Below are 21,270 nucleotides of genomic sequence, written 5' to 3' on the forward strand. Positions count from 1 at the left end.
CAGTGATGGTGAGCATTTTTTCATGTGTTTTTTGGCTGCATAAATGTCTTCTTTTGAGAAGTGTCTGTTCATGTCCTTCGCCCACTTTTTGATGGGGTTGTTTGTTTTTTTCTTGTAAATTTGTTGGAGTTCATTGTAGATTCTGGATATTAGCCCTTTGTCAGATGAGTAGGTTGCGAAAATTTTCTCCCATTTTGTAGGTTGCCTGTTCACTCTGATGGTAGTTTCTTTTGCTGTGCAGAAGCTCTTGAGTTTAATTAGATCCCATTTGTCAATTTTGGCTTTTGTTGCCATTGCTTTTGGTGTTTTAGACATGAAGTCCTTGCCCATGCCTATGTCCTGAATGGTAATGCCTAGGTTTTCTTCTAGGGTTTTTATGGTTTTAGGTCTAACATTTAAGTCTTTAATCCATCTTGAATTGATTTTTGTATAAGGTGTAAGGAAGGGATCCAGTTTCAGCTTTCTACATATGGCTAGCCAGTTTGAATGTGACATTTCTTAATCCAGAAACTGAGTGATTTTTAACTGTCTGAAAAAAAAGTCAAGATTCTGTTGCTTGCCCCTTAAGGTCCACCCCAGGTGGCTGGCATCTCGCTCTTGCCAGTCTTTTGCTCCTCATGACCTGCTAGATGGAGAATTGGTAACTCCTACATGCTTCTCCAAATACAGTACATCCATTTGTTTTCATCTCTGTACTTTGCTTCCCCAGTGTAGAATGTCCTCTCTCTACCCTTCCCTCCTGTCTCCATTGTCACCAAACCAAAGTCGGTCCATTTGCCTGCACACAATGGAAAGCCAAACACAAAGCACCAGTTTTTTGCAGCAAGAAAGTTTATTGCCAGGCAACTGAGTAAGGGTACAGGAGTCACGCTCAAGTTTGACTTTCTCTACCAGCCTTACAGCCATAGATTTAAGGGAGGGCTTCTGAGTGTGGAGTTTAGGTGCTGAACAGTGATTAGTGATTGGCTGAAAGGAAAGGGGGTTTGGAAAGTGTCTTGGGCATGCTGTTGCCCTTCCATGCCGCTTCATGGGTTGCACCTTTGGACAGTGGTGGCATTAGCTTGAACTGAGGGTGAGTTTTTGGCCCTCTAACGTCAAAAGGTTACTCAACAGGAGAGGAAGTCTATTCTGCCCAGACTCCAGTCAGCTATGTTGGTTCCAACCAGCCTCAGTCTGTCAGCCAATTTTGTGGCAAATAGAACTAACTGTAACAAATGGTTTTCTTCTCTGCTGTCCTGCAAGACAATCTCAATAAATTTTTGTTAGTTACCAAATTCTTTAATCCTGTGGGGCATGGTTTCACCATCTTCCCACAGCAGTTGGAATTCTACCCAGGTTAAATGGAAGCCAGGGGACCTGGTTTTCAGGCCAAAATGTCAGAAGCCGTTGTTTTGCCTAACCCAGGTCATTAACTTTTTCCAGTTTCCGTTTCCTCACAAGTAAAATGAGGAGGTTGAAGTAGATAATCCCTAAGATCTTTTCAGCTTTAAAATTTGTTCTTCAAATACCATGCCGCCATGAAGCAGTCCCCAACTCTTCCAGGCAGAATAATTCACCCCTTTTATGCCCCTTAGTGCTTTATTTTTTCTTTTACAGTTAACTCTTAATTTCTAGTGGTTATGTGTGCTCATGACTATCTCCCCTTCCTCCAAACAGCTGGTGGTAAGCTCCTTGAGTTCAGCCAGGAATGCTTGACTCATATTTGCCCCCCTTCTTGCCTCGTACGCAGAGAGTCTCAGTGAGAGAAACCTTAGTAGAGGATAAAATGTCCTTGGGAAGTACTCCCCTGTAACACATGCTCTTCCTGAGTGTTCCCAGGCATTGAGAAGGATGTGTTTTGGATGGTTAATTATACAGAGATGTTATATTGAACACACTGAGTTTTTCCTTTCTTTGTAGCATTATTGTAATTGGGTGACATTCTGGGAAACAGCTAAGTTCACTTTGTAACAGTTTTTATAAAAATGTGTGCTCTCTATAGGATGTTTACAAGTAACTAAGTTTTCTGTAAAAGATATGAAAAGCATTCCTATTTTCCTCCTTCTATATCCTCCGGAAACTTGGAGTATCTCAATGTATCATTAAAGTATTTGGATACTTAAAATAGCAGTTGTTAAAAAATAAAATCTAGGAAAGCTTTTATGGACCCATTTCCTCTTTGGAAGTCAAAACGTCTTTGGCCTCTCGTGTTCTTCCTAAAGCTTAGATTTGACCCACATTTTGACCTTCAGAAAGTTAAAGTCACTCCTTTTTCCTAGAGAAGAATGACCAGGCCCTTTTCTTGCTTCAAGACCACCTCTGGTCCTATATTTCTAATCTAATTTTACATTGTTCTTTTATGCACTCCACTGTCCAGACAAAATCTGTCATTTATCAGTTTCCCTGTACACTCCTTAGCTTTCTTGCATTAGCCTTCTGCCTGAAGTGCCCTCTAGTCTACACCCATTACTGCATATCCAAGTTGTACTCATTTTTTAAGGCCTAGCTCAAATGCCATTTCTGCCACAAAGACTTTTGTTACCATACTAGTTCTTGTGTTATGATTTGTCCTTCCTCTATACACTAGTCTATTTCTAGACTAGTGCTATCTGCCTCACTAGACTAGAAGTCCCTTGGGGTCATATTTCATGTATCATTTATCTGTATTCCCCTTGTACTAGCCCTAGGTCAATTCACAGGTGGTCAGTAAATACCAGTAGTGAATCAATATCTGTGAACCGTTTTTTGCATGGTGTATAAGGATACTAATGCATAACAAAGTTGCTCTATTTTGCTGTTAGGCAGTCACATCTTAGTCTAAAGTATCTGCACTTTTATTATGGAACCCAAAAACATGCCTGAAGGAAGACTGAAACATGTATGATGCCAGATAAAACAGTTACGTTTGAAATTATAATGTATTTAGTGTGTAACTTCATGGTCAATGCTGTCATGTCTTTTAGATTCTGTGCATTATTATTTCAGTCCACTATATGTAAAAGTAAATGCTAAATGTTTATAAATGTTTTCAGTTTGAATTTTATGTTTTGGCAGTGATATCTTATTTTTTCCCTCAGTGTATGTTTGTATATGCTTCTGTTTTCCACAAGCTACTGACTTTTGCTTTATGTTTGTTTTATGTTGCAGATTAATATCTTTTCAAGAATTTGTTGCCTTTGAATCTGTCCTGTGTGCTCCTGATGCTTTGTTTATGGTAGCCTTTCAGCTGTTTGACAAAGCTGGCAAAGGAGAAGTAACTTTTGGTAAGGAGCATGCTTCTGTGCACATCTATGTAAGTGTGGACTTGTGTGAGCATTTTCTTTTTCTTTTTTTTTTTTTTCTAGGAACAAAATAAAGTGTATGGAAATGCTTTATAGAAGATAGTATATCCCTTTTAGTAAAGATACTTCAATGTTTAGGAGCTCCAGTTCAAACGTCTTCCTATTTGAAAAAAACAAGTTTCTGGCTTAGTAGTTTTGATACTCTGATTTAGTTTTAAGGTGAGGGAGATGTGGCATGACTGTTTTCATAGAGTCATAGCATGTGAGAGCCAGACAGGACTTCTGTTTCTTCCCTGCACCATCAGTAGTGCTTTTCACTGATAGAACGAAGAAGTGAATAATCTGCCTACACACAGAGGTTACTTATGCACCTTATACTTCTTGTCTTCACCTTGTTCCCATGGAGTAGTTTGCGGCCAGAGCCGCTGCACAAGATGGTGGTTCAGAATGGTACATGAAGGACCTTGTTCTAAACAACCCCCCCCGCACACCTGACTGCTGTGCTGGCAGTGTCTGCTCTGCTGTGGCCTTCTTTATTTTGCAAGGCACAAACATCACCATGGGAATTAGCTACAAAGTTGCAGAAAACCCTGACATTTTTCAGATTCTTAGAAGAAAGGGAAGGCTTGGAAGTGGTGGGACAGTGGTAAGTTATTTTTTAAAAAACTGGCTACTAAGGACAGATTTAACAGAAAGTACCACGTTTCCCTTGGACTCTGTGGTGTCCAACATATGTTGTCTCTGCATGCAAATCTACAGTAGCATTGCTCATGAAGAATTTTGGAGCCCTTTAGGCATGTGGATTGTGTTTTCATGAGAGATGGCTTTAAAGATTAGGGAGAATGTGGCATGACTGTTTTCATAGTGTCATAGAATGTGAGACCCAGTCAAGACTTCTGCCTGTCTTGTGCTTGGCATGTGTCCATTTTAAGTGTCTTTATTCATAGTTTCCAATTCATTCAGACCTTTGGGACTTGTCTTATTTGATGTATTGTGGAAAACCTACAGATATGGGAAAAATACAGATGGTGTAACAGTGTTGCTTCCAGAATCAGATAAGCTTAGCCCCTTCCAGCTCTGCTGCTGTTGTCTCTGAGCCAAATTAGTGATCCTCTCCAGTCCTCATTTATCTTATCAAGAAGTGAATATAATAATTAGATAAAGTATTGGTAAGATAGTATAATAGATTTATTGTGCCAGCCCCCTTTGCCATTCTGTCACACTCATTTGGCATGACAGAATTAAAGGTTAAATTATCTTCAGCAAAGACAAAAAATTATATACTTGCCTGGTTTTGTTTCTAGAAGATCAGATGCTTTCCATTAATACTTCATGAGGATTATTTAATATTTGCAGATCCTTAGAAGAAATTTATTTCCATCACCCAATTCCTCTTCGCACCACTGCAACCACAACTTTTCAATGGAATACCAATTTTAAAAAAGTCCCCATTTAAATCTTCAAGTAATGAGTAAGCAGCTAGCTCATGGTGTTATTGATTTACTCAATGGAAGCGAGTTTGGTGACAAGTGTTATGATAGCGTTTCCTGGGGATGAGCAGAGGAAAGCCTGGGAGTGTAAGCATGTTCAACATGGGTGTGTTCTGTCTTGTCCTCCTGCTTTCCCCAGCAAGTCTGGATGTGAGGAATGGAAGAGAGCTTGATTTGAGATTAGAGGACTGAGAAATGGGCTTCAGGTAGTTCCTTGATATAGATCCATCTTCCCTTCATGCATGTGAAGTGGCAAGGGATATTGGCGACACCAGCTTTACCACTGGTCCTAGAAAGACATAAGAGACTTCCACCATTGCAGGGGAAAGTGTGTGTGTTAGTGTGATTAGAAGAAAATGATAGTGAAGAAGCAGGATGTAGAAAACAAGAGCTATCTTTGAATTGTAGAAGGCATAGTTGCATAAGGATTTTGTTTCTGCTTCTTACTAGCTGAAGGACAAGTCATTTCAACCCTCTGAGCTTTATTTTCCTCACCTCTAAAATCAGGGTAATAACTACCTTACAGGACTATGTAAGGATTAAAAGATCCACTGCATAAAAGGCACTGTCTGGAAAACAAAGGCCTTTATACAAATAGTGATACTAAAAGAAATAGCCTAAAAGAAGAAAAGATTTTCTGTTTTTTTTTTCATTTTTCTTTGGGAACCCTTTTTTTTTTTTAATTTTTTTAATTTTTTTTTTTAACGTAAGTTCAGGGGTACATGTGCAGGTTTACTATATAGGTAAATTTGTGTCACAGGGGTTTGCTGTACAAATTATTTTGTTACTCAGATATTAAACCTAGTACCCATTAGTTATTTTTCCTGATCCTCTCCCTCCTCCCACCTTCTACCCTCCACCCTCTGGTAGGCCCTAATGTCTGTTATTCCTCTCTGTGTCCCTGTGTTCTTATCACTTAGCTCCCACATATACGTGAGAATGTTTGGTTTTTGGTTTTCTGTTCCCACATTAGTTTGCTAAAGATAATGGCCTCCAGCTCCATCCAAGTTCCTGTAGAGGACATGATCTCTTTTTTTTTTTTTTTTTTTTAAATGACTGCATAGTATTCCATGGTGTATATGTACCGCATTTTCTTTATCCAGTCTATCATTAATGGGCATTTAGGTTGATGCCATGTCTTTGCTATTGTGAATAGTGCTACAGTGAACATATGTGTGCATGTGTTTTTATGATAGAATGTTTATATTTCTTTGGGTATATACCCAGTAATGGGATTGTGGGTCGAAGGATAGTTGTTTTTAGGTCTTTGAGGAATCGCCACACTGTTTTTCACAGTGGTTGAACTAATTTACACTCCTACCAGCATTTACACTCCCACCAGCATTTACACTCCCACCAGCAGTGTATAAATATTCCTTTTTCTCTGCAACCTTGCTAGCACCAGCTATTTTTTGACTTTTTAATAGTAGCCATTCTGATTAGTGTGAGGTGGTATCTAGTTGTAGTTTTGATTTGCATTTCTGTAATTACCAGTGATGTTGAGCCTTTTTCCATATGCTTCTTGGCCACGTATATGTGTTCTTTTGAAAATGTCTGTTCATGTTGTTTGTCCACTTTTTTCTTTTTTTTTTTTTTTTTTTTGAGACAGAGTCTCACTCTGTCACCCAGGTTGGAATGCAGTGGCACGATCTCGACTCAGTGCAGCCTCCACCTCCTGGGTTCAAGCAGTTCTCCTGTCTGAGTCTCTTGAGTGCTTGGGACTACAGGCACGCACCACCACATCTGGCTAATTTTGTATTTTTAGTAGAGACGTGGTTTTACCATATTGGTCAGGATGGTCTCAAACTCCTGACCTCAGGTGATTCACCCGCCTCGGCTTCCCAAACTGCTGGGATTACAGGCGTGAGCCACCACGCCTTGGCTTTCCCCCACTTTTTAATGGGTTTTTTTTTTCCCTGTAAATTTAAGTTCCTTATAGTTAGTTGCTGGATATTAGACCTTTGTCAGATGCATAGTTTGCAAAAATTTTCTCCCATTCTGTAGGGTGTCTGTTTACTCTCTTGATAGTTGCTTTTGCTGTGCAGAATGCTCTTTAGTTAATTAGGTCCCATTTGTCAATTTTTGTTTTTATTGCAATTGCTTTTGGTGTCTTTGTCATGAAATCTTTGCCTATTCCACTCTCCAGAGTGATATTGCCTAGGTTGTCTTCCAAGAATATAGCTTTGAGTTTTACACTTAAGTGTTGTTTGTTTTTCAGATGAACTCTTGCTCTGTTGCCCAGGCTGGAGTGTAGTGGTATGATCTCGGCTCACTGCAACGTCTGCTTACCAGGCTCAAGTGATCATTGTGCCTCAGCCTCCCAAGTAGCTGGGAATATAGGCATGCACCACCATGCCTGGCTGATTTTTTGTATTTTTCAGTAGAGACAGGGTTTCACCATGTTGGCCAGGCTGGTCTCGAACTCTTGACCTCAAGTGATCCACCCACCTTGGCCTCCCAAAGTGTTGGGATTACAGGTGTGCACCATCATGTCTGGCCACATTTAAGTCTTTAATCCATCTCGAGTTTATTTTTGTATATGGCGTAAGGAAGGGGTCCAGTTTCAGTCTTCTGCATATGGCTAGCCAATTAACCCAGCATCGTTTATTGAATACAGAATCCTTTCCCCATTGCTTGTTTTTGTCAACTTTCTTGAAGATCAGATAGTTGTAGGTGTACAGCCTTACTTCTGTTTATAAGTATCTTGAGATATCAACAGGTATATGACAGGGTGTTGGTATGACTGGTAAATTCTAGTTAATTTGTGATTCTGTATGTGAGGAGAAAAAATTAAATGTTTCCATTTGTATTTTTAGCCTATTGTATGTGACAGTGATTTTTTAAAGTATACTTTGTTGAATGACAGCATACATGCAGAAGAATATACAAATGGTGTTAAGTGTACACCTTGCTGAACTTTTACATCTGGATCTGCTTACCATGAGCCAGATCAGAAAGAGGATGGTACCAGCAGTTTAGAGGTCTCATCCCAGTTACTGTTCCCCAATCCCAATGGTAACAACTGACATTTATCACTATCAGTTGGTTTTGCCTGTTTTTAAACTTAATTTAATTGGAACTATATAGAATGTACTCTTTTGGTCTGGCTTCTTTTGTTCATTTTATTTGTGAGATTAATCCATGTCGCATGTATTTTTTGTTTTTCTTCACTGTATTGAATTCCATTATGTGACTCTATCCTAATTTATTTATCCATTCTATTGTTGATAAATATTTTGGAACATTTTCATTTTTGGCTGCTGCAAGCAATATGCTTTCGACATTGCTTTACATATTTTTTGGTGTGTATAGACATTTCTAGGAATAGACTTGCTGGGTCACAGAAAATATGTATATTTAGCTTCAGCAGAGCTTGCCAAAATGTTTCCCAAAGTAATGGTGTGTCTGGAATTGGTGGGTTCTTGGTCTCACTGACTTCAAGGATGAAGCTGCGGACCCTCACAGTGAGTGTTACAGTTCTTAAAGATGGTGTGTCCAGAGTTTGTTCCTTCTTATGTTTGGACGTGTTCAGAGTTTCTTCCTTCTGGTGGGTTCGTGGTCTTGCTGGCTTCAGGAGTGAAGCTGCAGACCTTCGTGGTGAGTGTTACAGCTCTTAAGGTGGCGCTTCTGGAGTTGTTCATTCCTCCTGTCCAGAGTTGTTCATACCTCCCGGTGGGTTCGTGGTGTCGCTGGCCTCAGGAGTCAAGCTGCAGACCTTCATGGTGAGTGTTATAGCTCATAAAGTCGATGCAGACCCAAAGAGTGAGCAGCAGCAAGATTTATTGTGAAGAGCAAAAGAACAAAACTTCCACACTGTGGAAGGGGACCCGAGCAGGTTGCCACTGCTGGCTCAGGCAGCCTGCTTTTATTCCCTTTTCTGCCCCACCCACATCCTGCTGATTGGTCCATTTTACAGAGAGCTGATTGGTCTGTTTTACAGAGAGCTGATTGGTCCGTTTTGACAGAGCGCTGATTGGTGTGTTTACAATCCCTGAGCTAGACACAGAGTGCTGATTGGTGCATTTACAATCCTCTAGCTAGACATAAAAGTTCTCCAAGTGCCCACCAGATTAGCTAGATACAGAGTACTGATTGGTGCATATACAATCCTCCAGCTGGACATAAAAGTTCTCTGAGTCCCCACCCGACTCAGGAGCCCAGCTGGCTTCACCTAGTAGATCCCGCACTGGGGCTCCAGGCAGAGCTGCCCATCAGTCCCACATCATGTGCCCCCACTCCTCAGCCTTTGGGCAGTTGGTGGGACCTGGGTGCTGCGGAGCAGGGGGCGGCACCTGTTGGGGAGGCTCGGGCCACACGGGAGCCCACAGGGTTGGGGGGACTTGGGCGTGGTGGGCTGCAGCTCCTGAGCCCTGCCCCGCGGGGAGTCAGCTGAGGCCCGGTGAGAATTCGAGTGCAGCATGGGTAGGCCAGGAGTGCTGGGGGACCCAGCACACCCTCCACAGCTGCTGGCATAAGTGCTAAGCCCCTCAGTGCCCAGGGCTGGCAGTGCTGGCCGTTCACTCCGAGTGCGGGGCCCGTGGAGCCCGCGCCCACCCAGAACTCACGCTGGCCGGCGAGGACTGTGGGCAGCCACGGTTCCTGCCCACACGTCTATCTCCACACCTCCCTGCAAGCAGCGAGAGCTGGCTCTGACCTCAGCCAGCCCAGAGAGGGGCTCCCACAGTGCAGTGGCAGGCTGAAGCACTCCTCAAGTGCGGCCAGAGTGGGCGCCGAGGCTGAGGAGGCACCGAGAGCGAGCGAGGACTGCCAGCACATTGTCACCTCTCAGTGGTACCAGTTAACACTCATACCATCATTGCATGACGGTTTTATTTCAGATCTTTGCCACTGGTCATCAGCCATTTTTATTTTAGTGATATCTCACTGTGTGGCTTCAATGAGCATTTATTTCCCTGATTCCTAATGGGTTATACAACATTTTTCCATATTTATTGGCCATTTGGCTATCTTTTTCAGTCACATGAGTATTTTCTGGATACAAGACCTCTGAGGGTTATGTGTTTCACAGATTCTTTACTCTGTGACTTGCATTGTTACTCATTTGAGTCTTGAGGAACATAAGTTTCTGATTTTAATGTAGTACAAATTATCAGCATTTTCTTTTGTGGATAGCTCTTTTTGTGTCCTGTTTAAAAAATCTTGGCCAGGCACAGTGGTTCCCGCCTGTAATCCCAGTAGTTTGGGAGGCTGAGGCAGGTGGATCACCTGAGGTCAGGAGTTTGAAACCAGCCTGTCCAACACAGTGAAAACCTGTCTCTACTAAAAATGCAAAAATGAGCTGGGTGTGGTGGCAGCACCTGTAATCCCAGCTACTCAGGAGGCTGAGGCAGGAGAATCGCTTGAACCCAGGAGGCAAAGGTTACAGTGAGCCGACATCATGCCATTGCACTCCAACCTGGGCGACAAGAGCGAAACTCTGTCTCAAAACAGAAAAAAAAAAATCTTTGCTTTCCTCCGGGTTGGGAAGATATTCCCCTATGTTATCTTCCAGAAGTTTGTTTTCCTTTCAGATTTACATTTTAGTCTTTCTAGAATTTGTTATATTTTTGCATGGTACTAAAGGTAAAGGTCAAGATTCTTCCCTGGCCCTCTTCCCCAAGGATATGTCGATTGCCTGGCACCATTTATTAAGAAGATGGTTCTTTTCTTTATTGCACTGCAGTGGTACTACTATCATAAATCCAGTATGGGGCTGTATCTGAATGCTCTATTCTTTTTACATTATTGAATATTCTCCGCTAATACTATACTATCTTAATTACTACAGCTTTATAAGTCATATCTGGTTAGGTTTTCAACTTTATTCTTTAAGATTATCTTGGCTATTCTTGGCCCTATTCACTATCAAAACAATTTTAGAGTAAGTCGTTAATTTCCACAAACATCCTGCTGGGATTTCACATGCAATTGCCTTGAATATGTATAATATCTGTATGTATGTGTATAAATAAATGTTTTATTCCTGTAAGAATTTTTAAAGTTTTTAAATAAAAGTTTATTTAATAACAAGTGTTAGTCTGTTTATATCTCACTACTCTGGAAATTTTGAGTTGATGAACACTGCAAATTTTGAAAGAGAAAGGAACACATCTATGTTATTTGTTATCTAAAGATGCTAGTGCATGTGTACAATTTTGCAGATAGGACTACTGCCAAGGATGAATCAGTGCTAAGTGCCTCAGAAGGAAGGTAGTAGAAACATGAGCTGAATTTTATATTTGAGATAACAAATAAGCATTACCTTCTTAAAAGTCCATAAATATTTCAATAGATGTATTTTACTACATATTGAATATAATACATTTAAAGAAACTTCAGAATTCTGTGAGTTGGAATGTTACCAATACTGTCAAATTTTGGTTACCATAGTGGATGGGAGGGGTGTTCAAAGGGAGTAAATCATGGTGGAAGACAAGCAGGGTAAGAAGAGGAAAGAGAAAATGATATTAATTGCCTAGTCATTTGTAACCAAAGCAGAGAAATAATAAATAAGGGAATAAGGTGTCATTATATTAATTATAAATCTGTGCTATTATGTGAGGTGACATTTACACAAATTTGTTTTTGAAATTTAAGGTGTTTTCTCTTTAAACTTAGTGTTTCGAATGTCAACGTAGTTTTCTTTTTCTTTCTTTTCTTTTTTATGGTGTTATTTTTTATAGTAGGTCATGGGTGGCAAACTTTTTCTATAAGGGTAAGATAGTAAATGTGTTGGTGCAGTCCCTATGGAAAATAGTTATGGAGATTCTGACAAAAATTTACAAATACAAGTACCATATGATCCACCAATCTCACTTCTGGATATTTATCCAAAAGAATTGAAATCAGGATCTCAAAGAGGTATCAGAACTCTCATGTTCATTGCAGCACTGTTCACAATAGCCAAATGTGGAAATGACCTAAATGCCCATCCACAGCTGAATGGGTAAAGAAAATTTATATACATATAATAGAATATTATTCAGCCATAAAGTCCTGCCATACATGACAACATGAATGAACGTTTAGGACACTACGAGTGAAATAAGCCGGCCACAGAAGACAAATATTACATGATTCCACTTATATGAGGCACCTGAAATAGGCAGATTCATAGAATCAAAGAGTGGTGGCTACCAGGGGCTGTGAGGAGGGGGAATGGGGATTTACTAATCAGCTGGCATAAAGTTTTGGTTAAGCAAGATGAGTAAGTTCTAGAGATCTCCTGTGCAACTTTGTGCTGGTAGTTAACGATATTATTTTGTACACTTAAAAATCTATTAAGGGTAGATTTCATGTTAAGTGTTTTTTTCCACCAAAAAAAAAAAGTTTTTATTTTATTTTTTTGAAAGAGGTGAGGTAATTGGTCGTATAGATATGGGGATGGAGGAGGGGAGACTGTCGCAGGCAGGAAATAATAGCCATTTCCTGGGTTCTAAGGGCGGAGTCTGTTTGATATATTTGAGGAACATTTTAGGGAGAGGGACTATAAACAAATACAAAAAATATGATGTCAGAATATCCTGTTTATATGTAAAGCAGGCTAAGTGGGTAGAAAGCATGGAAGCTATCTGAGCAGATCTAGAGGAGTGACCAAAGATGCGTTAATACTGAACTGGCATGATATGGGCTGTGTATTCCATGAAGGGTTGGAGCTGTGGGCATCTGGAAGTGACGGCCACTTTGGAAGTGCCACAAACAGTGGAGGCTGGGAATAACAGAGGCCTGGACTGGAGTCATATCTCCGGACCCCACCTGGGCCATTCCCTTTTTTTTTTCTTTCTTGGTTTCTTTTTCTTTTTTTTTTGAAATAAGGTCTGTCACCCAGGCTGGAGTGATCTGGGTTCACTGCAGCCTCAACATCCCTGACTCAAGTGATCCTTCCACCTTAGCGTCCTGAGTAGCTGGGACTACAGGTGGCGCTACCATGTCCAGCTAACTTTATTTTTATTTTTGTAAAGATGAGTTTAACTATGTTGCCCAGGCTTATCTCAAACTCCTGGGCTCAAGCAGTCCTCCCACCTTGGCTTCCCAAGATGCTGGGGTTACAGGCATGAGCCACTGCACACTGGGCTATTCCTGAGAGCTAATCTGTATGACTTGGCTCCCGATTGGCCTTGGGTGAGAGGAAGGGGGCCAAAGGAAAGGAAGAAGAACCAGGTGGTAGCTACTGGTCTTGTTCTGTTCCCAAGATATGTGGTTTTACATAATCTCATGAGAGAAGTAAGGTAACCATCATCTTTATTTTTAAATACACGCCAACCTCTGGGCTAAGTACTTTTGGTATAATTTATTATTTAATTATTGTAGCCTAAAAGGTCTATACTATTATAATTCTCATTTTTCTGAAGAGGAAATAGGCATGGGGAAGTTGAATAAGTGGCCACAGTCATAGTGTTGACTGTGATGGAGCTGGGAGAGCAGTCTGATCCTGGCTGACTGTTCTTCACTGTGCCACACTGCCTCCCTCTGGTGTTGATACTCATGCTTTTGGAGCGAGCCCACCATAATCTAGATAGGTGTCGGTTAGCCCATTGTGGTCTCAGTCTGTATCAGACATTAGAAGGATTTAATATTTTTCATGAAGTAAAGAACAATAGGCAAATGCATTAGTTAAGATTTTATTTCACTATGGTGGAAGGTAATAAGGAAGAGAACGTACCTGGCTTAGAGTTACCAATGTACATAGAAAGTTGCCTTGGTTCCAGCTATCTGGATAACTTGTTGAGATGCACACGATGTGAGTTTTACCCAGAAAAGCTTTATCTTTTGATATGAACAGAATTCTGACTGAAGGGGAGAATCACAGGACGATAGGGAAGGGTGAGGAGATGGTCTGTGTCCAGGTTGAGGATAGAGGGGAACCATAGTAGAGGAGGCCCTTGATTGAGGGGTGCAGCTTAAGAGACCTGGGTACTTGGGAGGGTGGTTGTCAGGGCACCAACGACAGGGCCGGGCCCTTAAGCAAGAGTAATTATTTCATATGAGAAGCAATTAGGAGTCACCACAAGGTCTTTGGAGGACAGGGATAGGATCAGAATGATGCTTGGAAGAGATGATTTTTGTTGAGTTGACTAGAGTGGGGCAAAGCCAGGGGTACCATGCCAGTGATCATTATTTAGGCTTCACAGTATCTATGTGATGCCAGTGTATAGTCACCCCACTTTGTGAGTGGAAGAGCTGAAAGTCAGGGTTTGGAAGGACTTACCTGGTGTGTGAGCAGGTTGGTACAGACATGTTGTGAGTGATAGTTTCTCAGACACTTTCCTGTTACTGTATTTCTTATTTAATGTTGCGGGGGGCGCAAAGCATTTCCATTGTGGGTTTTAAGAAAGAGTACCTGTGTGGATGTGTGGGTGTGTTTAATGAAACTGTTGATCTGAACCATTTGGCATATATACCAGTGATTTATCTTATAATGCTAATTTAAGACATTACCTATTCCTACTTACTGGTATTTCTTAAGTTGTTGTACCACATTAATAGTCTAGCTCCACAGTAGCAGAGAGCTTGAATACTACTTTTTTTTTTTTTTTTTGGAGATGGAGTCTCGCTCTGTTGCCCAGGCTGGAGTGTAGTGGCACAATCTCGGCTCACTGCAAGCTCTGCCTCCCGGGTTCAAGCGATTCTCCTGCCTCAGCCTCCTGGGTAGCCGGGACTACAGGCGCATATCGCCACGCCCAGCTAATTTTTGTATTTTAGTAGAGATGGGGTTTCGCTGTTGTTGCCCAGGCTGGTCTGGAACTCCTGAGCTGAGGCAATCCACCCTCCTCAGCCTCCCAAAGTGCTAGGATTACAGGCGTGAGCCACCGTGCCCAGCCAAGAGCTTAAATACCTACTTTTATCTGAGGAAAGTCACAATCAGACTCCCTGAAAATTCAAAGTATGTTCTATACAATACCAGTTTCTTAGGTTAAACTCCAAAATGTTTTCTTGCATTATGCTATTACATGTTTCTCTCTTCCTTTGACTTTTTTTATTTTTCAGTACACTGAACAAGATTTCATGAAATATGTTTTACGTGCGATTTTAAAGTTATCCTTAATACCTGAATGTAACCCAATTTCATCACAAGTGTTGGTGGTAATGATGGTGTGTGCATGTTTATGTTCTGCAGTTTTTAATTAAACTTTTAAGTCAAGGGTTCTCAACTTTTTGCCTAGATAAGTATCAGGGAGTCTGTGAATGGCTATGGTTGTTTGTAATATTACATCTAAATGAGCATTTTTTTTTTCCTCAGGAAAAATTGTGTAGGTTTTAGCAAATCTCACAGAGGTCAGTGACCTGCCCTTTAAAGATAAAAGCTGCTTTTCATAGAGGGGCAGTTGAACTAGTAGACCTTATTTAACACTTTTCCAGCATTGCTGTTAAAGACGTTGATTGTAGAATAGTTTATGTATGACTTCAAAATGTAATGATAATCAGTTTTTGGGTGCCTTTTGATTTTGGATATATGAAGAAACAAAATGTATCAGACAACCTATATATAATACAAGAGACAGATTGGAAAATACATTTTTCTGTAACTGAAGTAAATGTAGAGTAACTAACAAATTGTTAAAAATACAAAAAGAGCCGGGCACGGGGGCTCACACCTGTAATCCCAGCACTTTGGGAGGCTGAGGCGGGCGGATCACAAGGTTAAGAGATCGAGACCATCCTGGCCAACATGGTGAAACCCTGTCTCTACTAAAAATACAAAAATTAGCTGGGCATGGTGGCACATGCCTGTAGTCCCAGCTACTCGGGAGGCTGAGGCAGGAGAATCACTTGAACGCAGGAGGTGGAGGTTGCAGTGAGCCGAGATCGCGCCACCGCACTCCAGCCTTGGTGACAGAGCAATATTCTGTCTCAAAAATAAATAAACAAAATAAAATACAGAAAGAACTGTTTGGTTGGCTGGCTAGTGAGACCTCTGAAAGGGAATTGGTTCTGATTCTCATGAAGACCAAAATGGAAGAAACTAGTCTACACCCTGTGACACATTGGGAGGCCTGGGCTGGCTCGCCACTGCAGCTCTGCCAGTTAGCATGGAGTCCAAAAGAAACTGGTCCAGTCTTGCCCTTTATTGGAAACTACAGTGACCTTTTGTCCTTTAATCTTCAGTATTGAAATATATTGTAAGTTTAGTTACTATAGGGAAGCGTTTCTTGTTTATGTTAATAAGTGGCATGTGGAAAAGGACTCTCCTAAGAGAGAATCATAAAGCCTAGAACTTTTAATTTATTAAGGCTCTGAGAAGTCCTGCAGAAAAATAAATCTATTTAACTTTGTTTAAATTGTAGTTTAGCAAACTTATTATATTTGCACCAACTTTTCTCTTATGTCTCTCCCACTAAACAAAACCCACAGAACCGGGGCGATTTTCTAAGCTAGTTAATTCTTAATTCTAAGCGAGTCCTCAGTTAGTTAATTCTGTGACGTGGATGTAATTGTTTGGAGGGACCCTTTCTGAGTTCAAGTTAGATTGTGTCCAGGAACACCTGCTATGATGAAATTGGTGTGCTTTGGGAAAATGGGTAGGCTAGATGACATTAGGAAATGTGTGGAAACACCCACTCAGTCACTTTGATTCAGGTTGCAGAAAATGATGGGAGTTAAAAGTATGGAAATGAGAAGTTTCGAAGTTAAGCACTCAAATTTAATATTAAATATATAAAGCTAGAGGAATGCTGGTATTAGATTGGAAGAAGGCAGACTTTACCCATCATTTTTAAGCTTGCTGGAAAGGAAGGTCATTTGTTACTGTCTTTGTAAAGACACTTCGAAAATGAAATATTTGAAAAGATAGCTGAGGGGGAAGATGGTGAAGAATCAGAAGAAACGTTACTTGGGGAAAGTTCTTCATTAATATTGGTTCTGATTTTGGTGTTTCACAAAAATAATGTGTCATTTTGATGAAAGAAAAACATTGCCCTGCAGTAGATTTTATTTTATTTTATGAGAGGTGAAGAGGGGGCTGAGTATATTCTCTTCTACATGCTTACATCCCAAATAGAGAATAAGAATTTCGAATAAGAACAGTATGAGTTTTGAAAGTAAATAATCTCTATGTTGATAAGAATTGTCGCATGCCTGGGTACTGAGTATCTTTTCAGAGATCCTAGAGACTGTTCAGAAACTGTTCCAGTTCATTGGGTCAAAAATCCACTATTTACGAAAAGCTAAATATGGATTTGCACGATTGACCATAATGGCTTCAATTTTGAAAGATAGTAGTATCAGAGAGCACTTCCAGTTGGTGGGATAATTTAAGAATCGCCCATGCTCAAATGGCTAAAATATTGTACTTTTTGCTACTTCATCACTCCATTTTAAAAATAGAGAGGGGGAGAAAAGAAGGCAGACCTGTTGAGAAGGTGGAAGAATGTCAGTTGGAGAGTAAATCAAAATAACCATGTGAAGCCACTCCTTAGTTAACTACTGCCTGAAGGTTAACTGTTCCTTAGAAGCCTGTCAGGGAGTGGAGAGACTGGACTGGGGGCTGCTGTCCCTGTGCATGTGTGTACACCTGTGTGTTTGTGTGTGCATGTGTGTGTGTGTATGTGCATGTTCATGTGCATGCATGATGAAGGGTGAAGAGAACTTGTGAGTAGGAAAGAAGGTGTAGAGAACAGAAAGCTAACAGAAAATCCTGAAACTTAGAGTCCTAGGAAAATTTGACTATTTTAAACTAACTATGCTGCTCATTTAAAGATAGGAAAATTATACCATTCTTCTTCTGGTATAAGAGAGAGATAAAAATACAGTTTTTCTAAATTGGAAAATTTGCTGTAATCTTGCTGCTAATGACTGATTTCTTCCAACAGTTGCAAGGCAGTTTTTGCTCTGATAGGTTGATAAAGGAAACAAAATCAAGAACATATTGGAAATTCTCAGAGAAAATTACAGTTTAGGTATATGTTGGGGGTGGATACTTAGACATTTTAATTGAAATAAAACAGTTTTATACTAATATGGGATCACTGTGGGTGTACATTTGTAGTACATCTGCTCTTGAAGCATTTAAGTAGGGTTAAATGTACGTTAATGCTTTTGCAAGAAAATTTTTGATAACATCCGTCTAAGGAAACTATCTTAGGAAATAGGTTTTTGAAAACAATATAGATATTATATTTGCATTTAGAGAGTGAATTAGGACTCTGTAATGCTTTAAGAATTTTAAAACATTAGTTGTATTCTCTAGTGGTAATGAAAGTTAACAATAATTAACACACAGCAGATGATTAAAGCAAGCTTATACATCTGGAGAGTGACCACAGTCTGCTGTATGCCTCTAAACACCATTTTAATTGACCTACTTTTGATATTATGAAAGGCTAATAATGATTTATTCTACCCAGTTGAAAATACTTTTTCTAGCAGATAATTGGAAACATCTCAGTTGGCCCCTCTGTTGATTTAGTTAGTGTGTGTGACAGATGGTTAATATCTTACGCTAAATATCTGCCAGCCTTGAGCCATTTTGTTGTTGTTGTTGACTCACAGTCACTATGATGACTTAAATAGTGTATAAATCTTGAGAATTGATAGATCCGTCAGATTATAGAGGAGGAGGGATTCTTATCAATGAGGCAGACCATGGGTTCTCATTGTAATAGTGTAGAATGTTGGTTAACTGTGGACTCCCTGGCTCTGTCTCAAATCTACTGATTCAGAATTTTTGGGTGTGGGGCTTGGGAATGTGTTTTAAACAAGCTCTCCAAGGGAACGTAGTTCATACTTCAAATGAACAATGGCTGATTATAGTTTATGGCTTTCTTTCATGGATGAGGAAACAGGCCCAGAGGGGAAAAGGTGACTAATTTCATAAGAATCACAACTTTGACTTCTGGCACTAGAAGGATAGGGTTCTTTCCTGAATGCCACATGACCTTAACTCAGGCTAGTTCCATCCCTAAGTACAGAACTGGAAGAGTTTTAAATTAGCCCTAATTTTTACATACACCAATACCACATATGACTTTAGTATAATATTTGGCTCAGCTTGGCTGTGTGTGTGCTTATTTTTTGAAAGATACCTATCACCACTGTACCTACATGTTCAGAATAATAATAAAAAAAAGTTTACAGGGGATTATAGAGAACTCAATTTTAATGTGAAGTACTTATGCTCTACTTACTATATTTTAATGGCAACCATTTTCCCCCTAGAAGTTTCTTGAGCGACTCTGAATTGTAGCCAGAATACTTCTTTCCTCTTCAGACCCTTAGCTGTGATTAATGTAAAAAGGCACTTGTCAAAAGGGTTTGAAATGGCAACCTTGATATTGGAGCATATGGCAGTAGAGATAGGTCTGCATCCACTTACTCCATTATGTTATTTAATGTACGAATTCAACAATTTGTCTTTTGCTCCCTGCTTAAAAGATGATGGCCATAGAAGCTGGTTGTTAACCATATCAGCAGGGTGGAATATTACTTCCCTTAGAGAAAAACCACAACTTTCTTTGAGGATTTAGCATACATTAGAAAAAGCATGAAACTGTTCAGCGATCAAGTGCTGGGCTGTTCAGCAGTCCTCTCTTTGCCTCCAAGAGGGGTTACTTTTATGTTTAACACAAACATCCCTTTTGTGTTTGTTGTATTAATGGAATTTTTAAAATCCATGAGAAAGAGAGAGAGATTATGGTTTAGTGTTTGAAATAATGTAGCTTGATGAATCTTTTTTATTTTAATGGGAAACTCTTTTTCATAGATATGCTGCTTCAAAAAGTGAATCTTTTAGAAATTAAAATGCATTAATTTAGTTATTCTGTATGGAAACAAAAACATGGAAAGTTAAAATTTGCATAAGTGAAGACCTTGATGATTTCAGATTATAGTGTGGTGGAGGTTAAGGAATAAGAGTCCATAGAATTTGTAAAAAACAAATTCAGTCTAACCACTTAATGGCATGTGCAAGTAATTTGCCAATTAAATATCTCTAGTGTCTGAAAGATCTTCAGAGAAAAGAGTGGAGATTCTTAATCTTTCTTAATTTTATACTTTAAGAAACATAATAGAAAATTACTTAGTTTTTGATCACTTTTCATTCAGAATTTTAGTATATGAGCTCAAGAAAGGATGGATTTTGAATATTTGAGGAAAATTATTGCTTTTTGAGAAATTAAAAACTATGATACTTCCAAATCACACTGTGCTCATTGAAAAAATAGTATTTGCAAATATTTGGTGCCCAGATAATAATTTTCATTATAATTAAGACTTTACACTTTGGGGTTTTATGATTTTGATGGTCACCTACTATGTTTAGAATATTGTACTAGTCATGCTTAACTCCAGAAAAACTGTCTAAGATAGATATTCCCATTTTAAAGATTGAGCGAATTGAGTCAGAGTAAGTAATTTGCCCAGGGTTACTCGTTAGTAAAAGGCAGATATCTGACAGTTCTAGGTGTTTTTTTTTCCGAGAAAGCTTTGTTGAGATATAATTTACCCATTTAAAGTATATGATTCAATGGTTTTTAATATATTCACAGATTTGTACAATTATCACCACATTCAATTGTAGAACATTTTCATCACCCCAACAAGAAACCTCGCACCACACCTTAGCAATCACCACTCCCTTCCATCCAGTCCCTCCATCCCCTGGCAATTGTTAATCTACTTTTTGTGTATATGGATTTATCTATTCTAGACATTTCATATAAATGGAGTCATAAAATGTGGGCTTTCATGATTGGTTTCTTTTACTTAGCATAATGTTTCCAAGGCTCATCCATGATGTAGCACATATGTTATTCCTTTTTATTGATAAATAATATTTCACTGTGTAGATATAGATAGGTCACATTTTGTTTATTAATCAGTTAACAGGCATAAGAGCTGTTCTCAGTGCTTGGCTATTATGAATAACGTTGCTGTGAACATTCATGTACGTGAGTCTGTATGGGCATATGTTTTCATTTCTCTTGAGTATATACCTGAGAGTGGAATTGCTGAGTCATATTATAATTCTATGTTGAACTTTTTGAGGAACTGCCAGACTGTTTTCCAAAGTGGCCACACCATTTTCTTAAATATATTCCCACCAGCAGTGTTTGAGGATTGCAGTTCCTTCACATCCTCACCAACACTTCTTATTATCTCTTTTTGATTATAACCATTGTAGCAGGGTGAAGTGGTTATCTCATCGTGGTTTTGATTTTCATCTCCCTGGTGGCTAATGATGTTTAACATCTTTTCATGTGCCTCTTGGCAATTTTATGCTGTCTCTGGAGAAATGTCTATTCAGATCCTTTGCCCATTTTTAAATAGGATTATTTGTCCTTTTATTGTATTGTGAGAGTTCTGTGTGTATACTAGAGTTCCTTATCAGATATGTGACTTGCAAAGTTTTTCTCCTAGTCTATAGGCTGTTTTTTCTTTTTCTTTTCTTTTTCTGTCTCCTTTTTTTAAACTTTTTTATTTTAAGTTCAGGGGTACATATGCAGGTTCATTATATAGGTAAACTTGTGTCATAGGGGTTTGTTGTACAAATTATTTCATCACTCAGATATTAAGCCTAGTACCCA

At 39.5% G+C, this 21,270-nt stretch overlaps 1 protein-coding gene across 3 annotated transcripts in view; it reads left to right on the forward strand.

Annotated features, from left to right (window-relative positions):
* The window catches only part of SLC25A13 (solute carrier family 25 member 13), a 209,893-nt gene that overhangs the window by 91,854 nt on the left and 96,769 nt on the right, over positions 1-21,270 (forward strand). For 2 of the 3 annotated variants that reach the window (XM_054495050.2, XM_054495051.2), the window contains exon 4: positions 3,127-3,242. The exons of the other annotated variant lie outside the window; for it this stretch is intronic. In XM_054495050.2, the coding sequence (XP_054351025.1) occupies positions 3,127-3,242 (116 nt within the window). The remainder of the gene's footprint in view (positions 1-3,126; positions 3,243-21,270) is intronic. 3 annotated transcript variants of the gene reach the window in all.

This window comes from Pongo pygmaeus, chromosome 6, assembly GCF_028885625.2.
Source record: "Pongo pygmaeus isolate AG05252 chromosome 6, NHGRI_mPonPyg2-v2.0_pri, whole genome shotgun sequence".
In the NCBI taxonomy this organism is placed as follows: domain Eukaryota; kingdom Metazoa; phylum Chordata; class Mammalia; order Primates; family Hominidae; genus Pongo; species Pongo pygmaeus.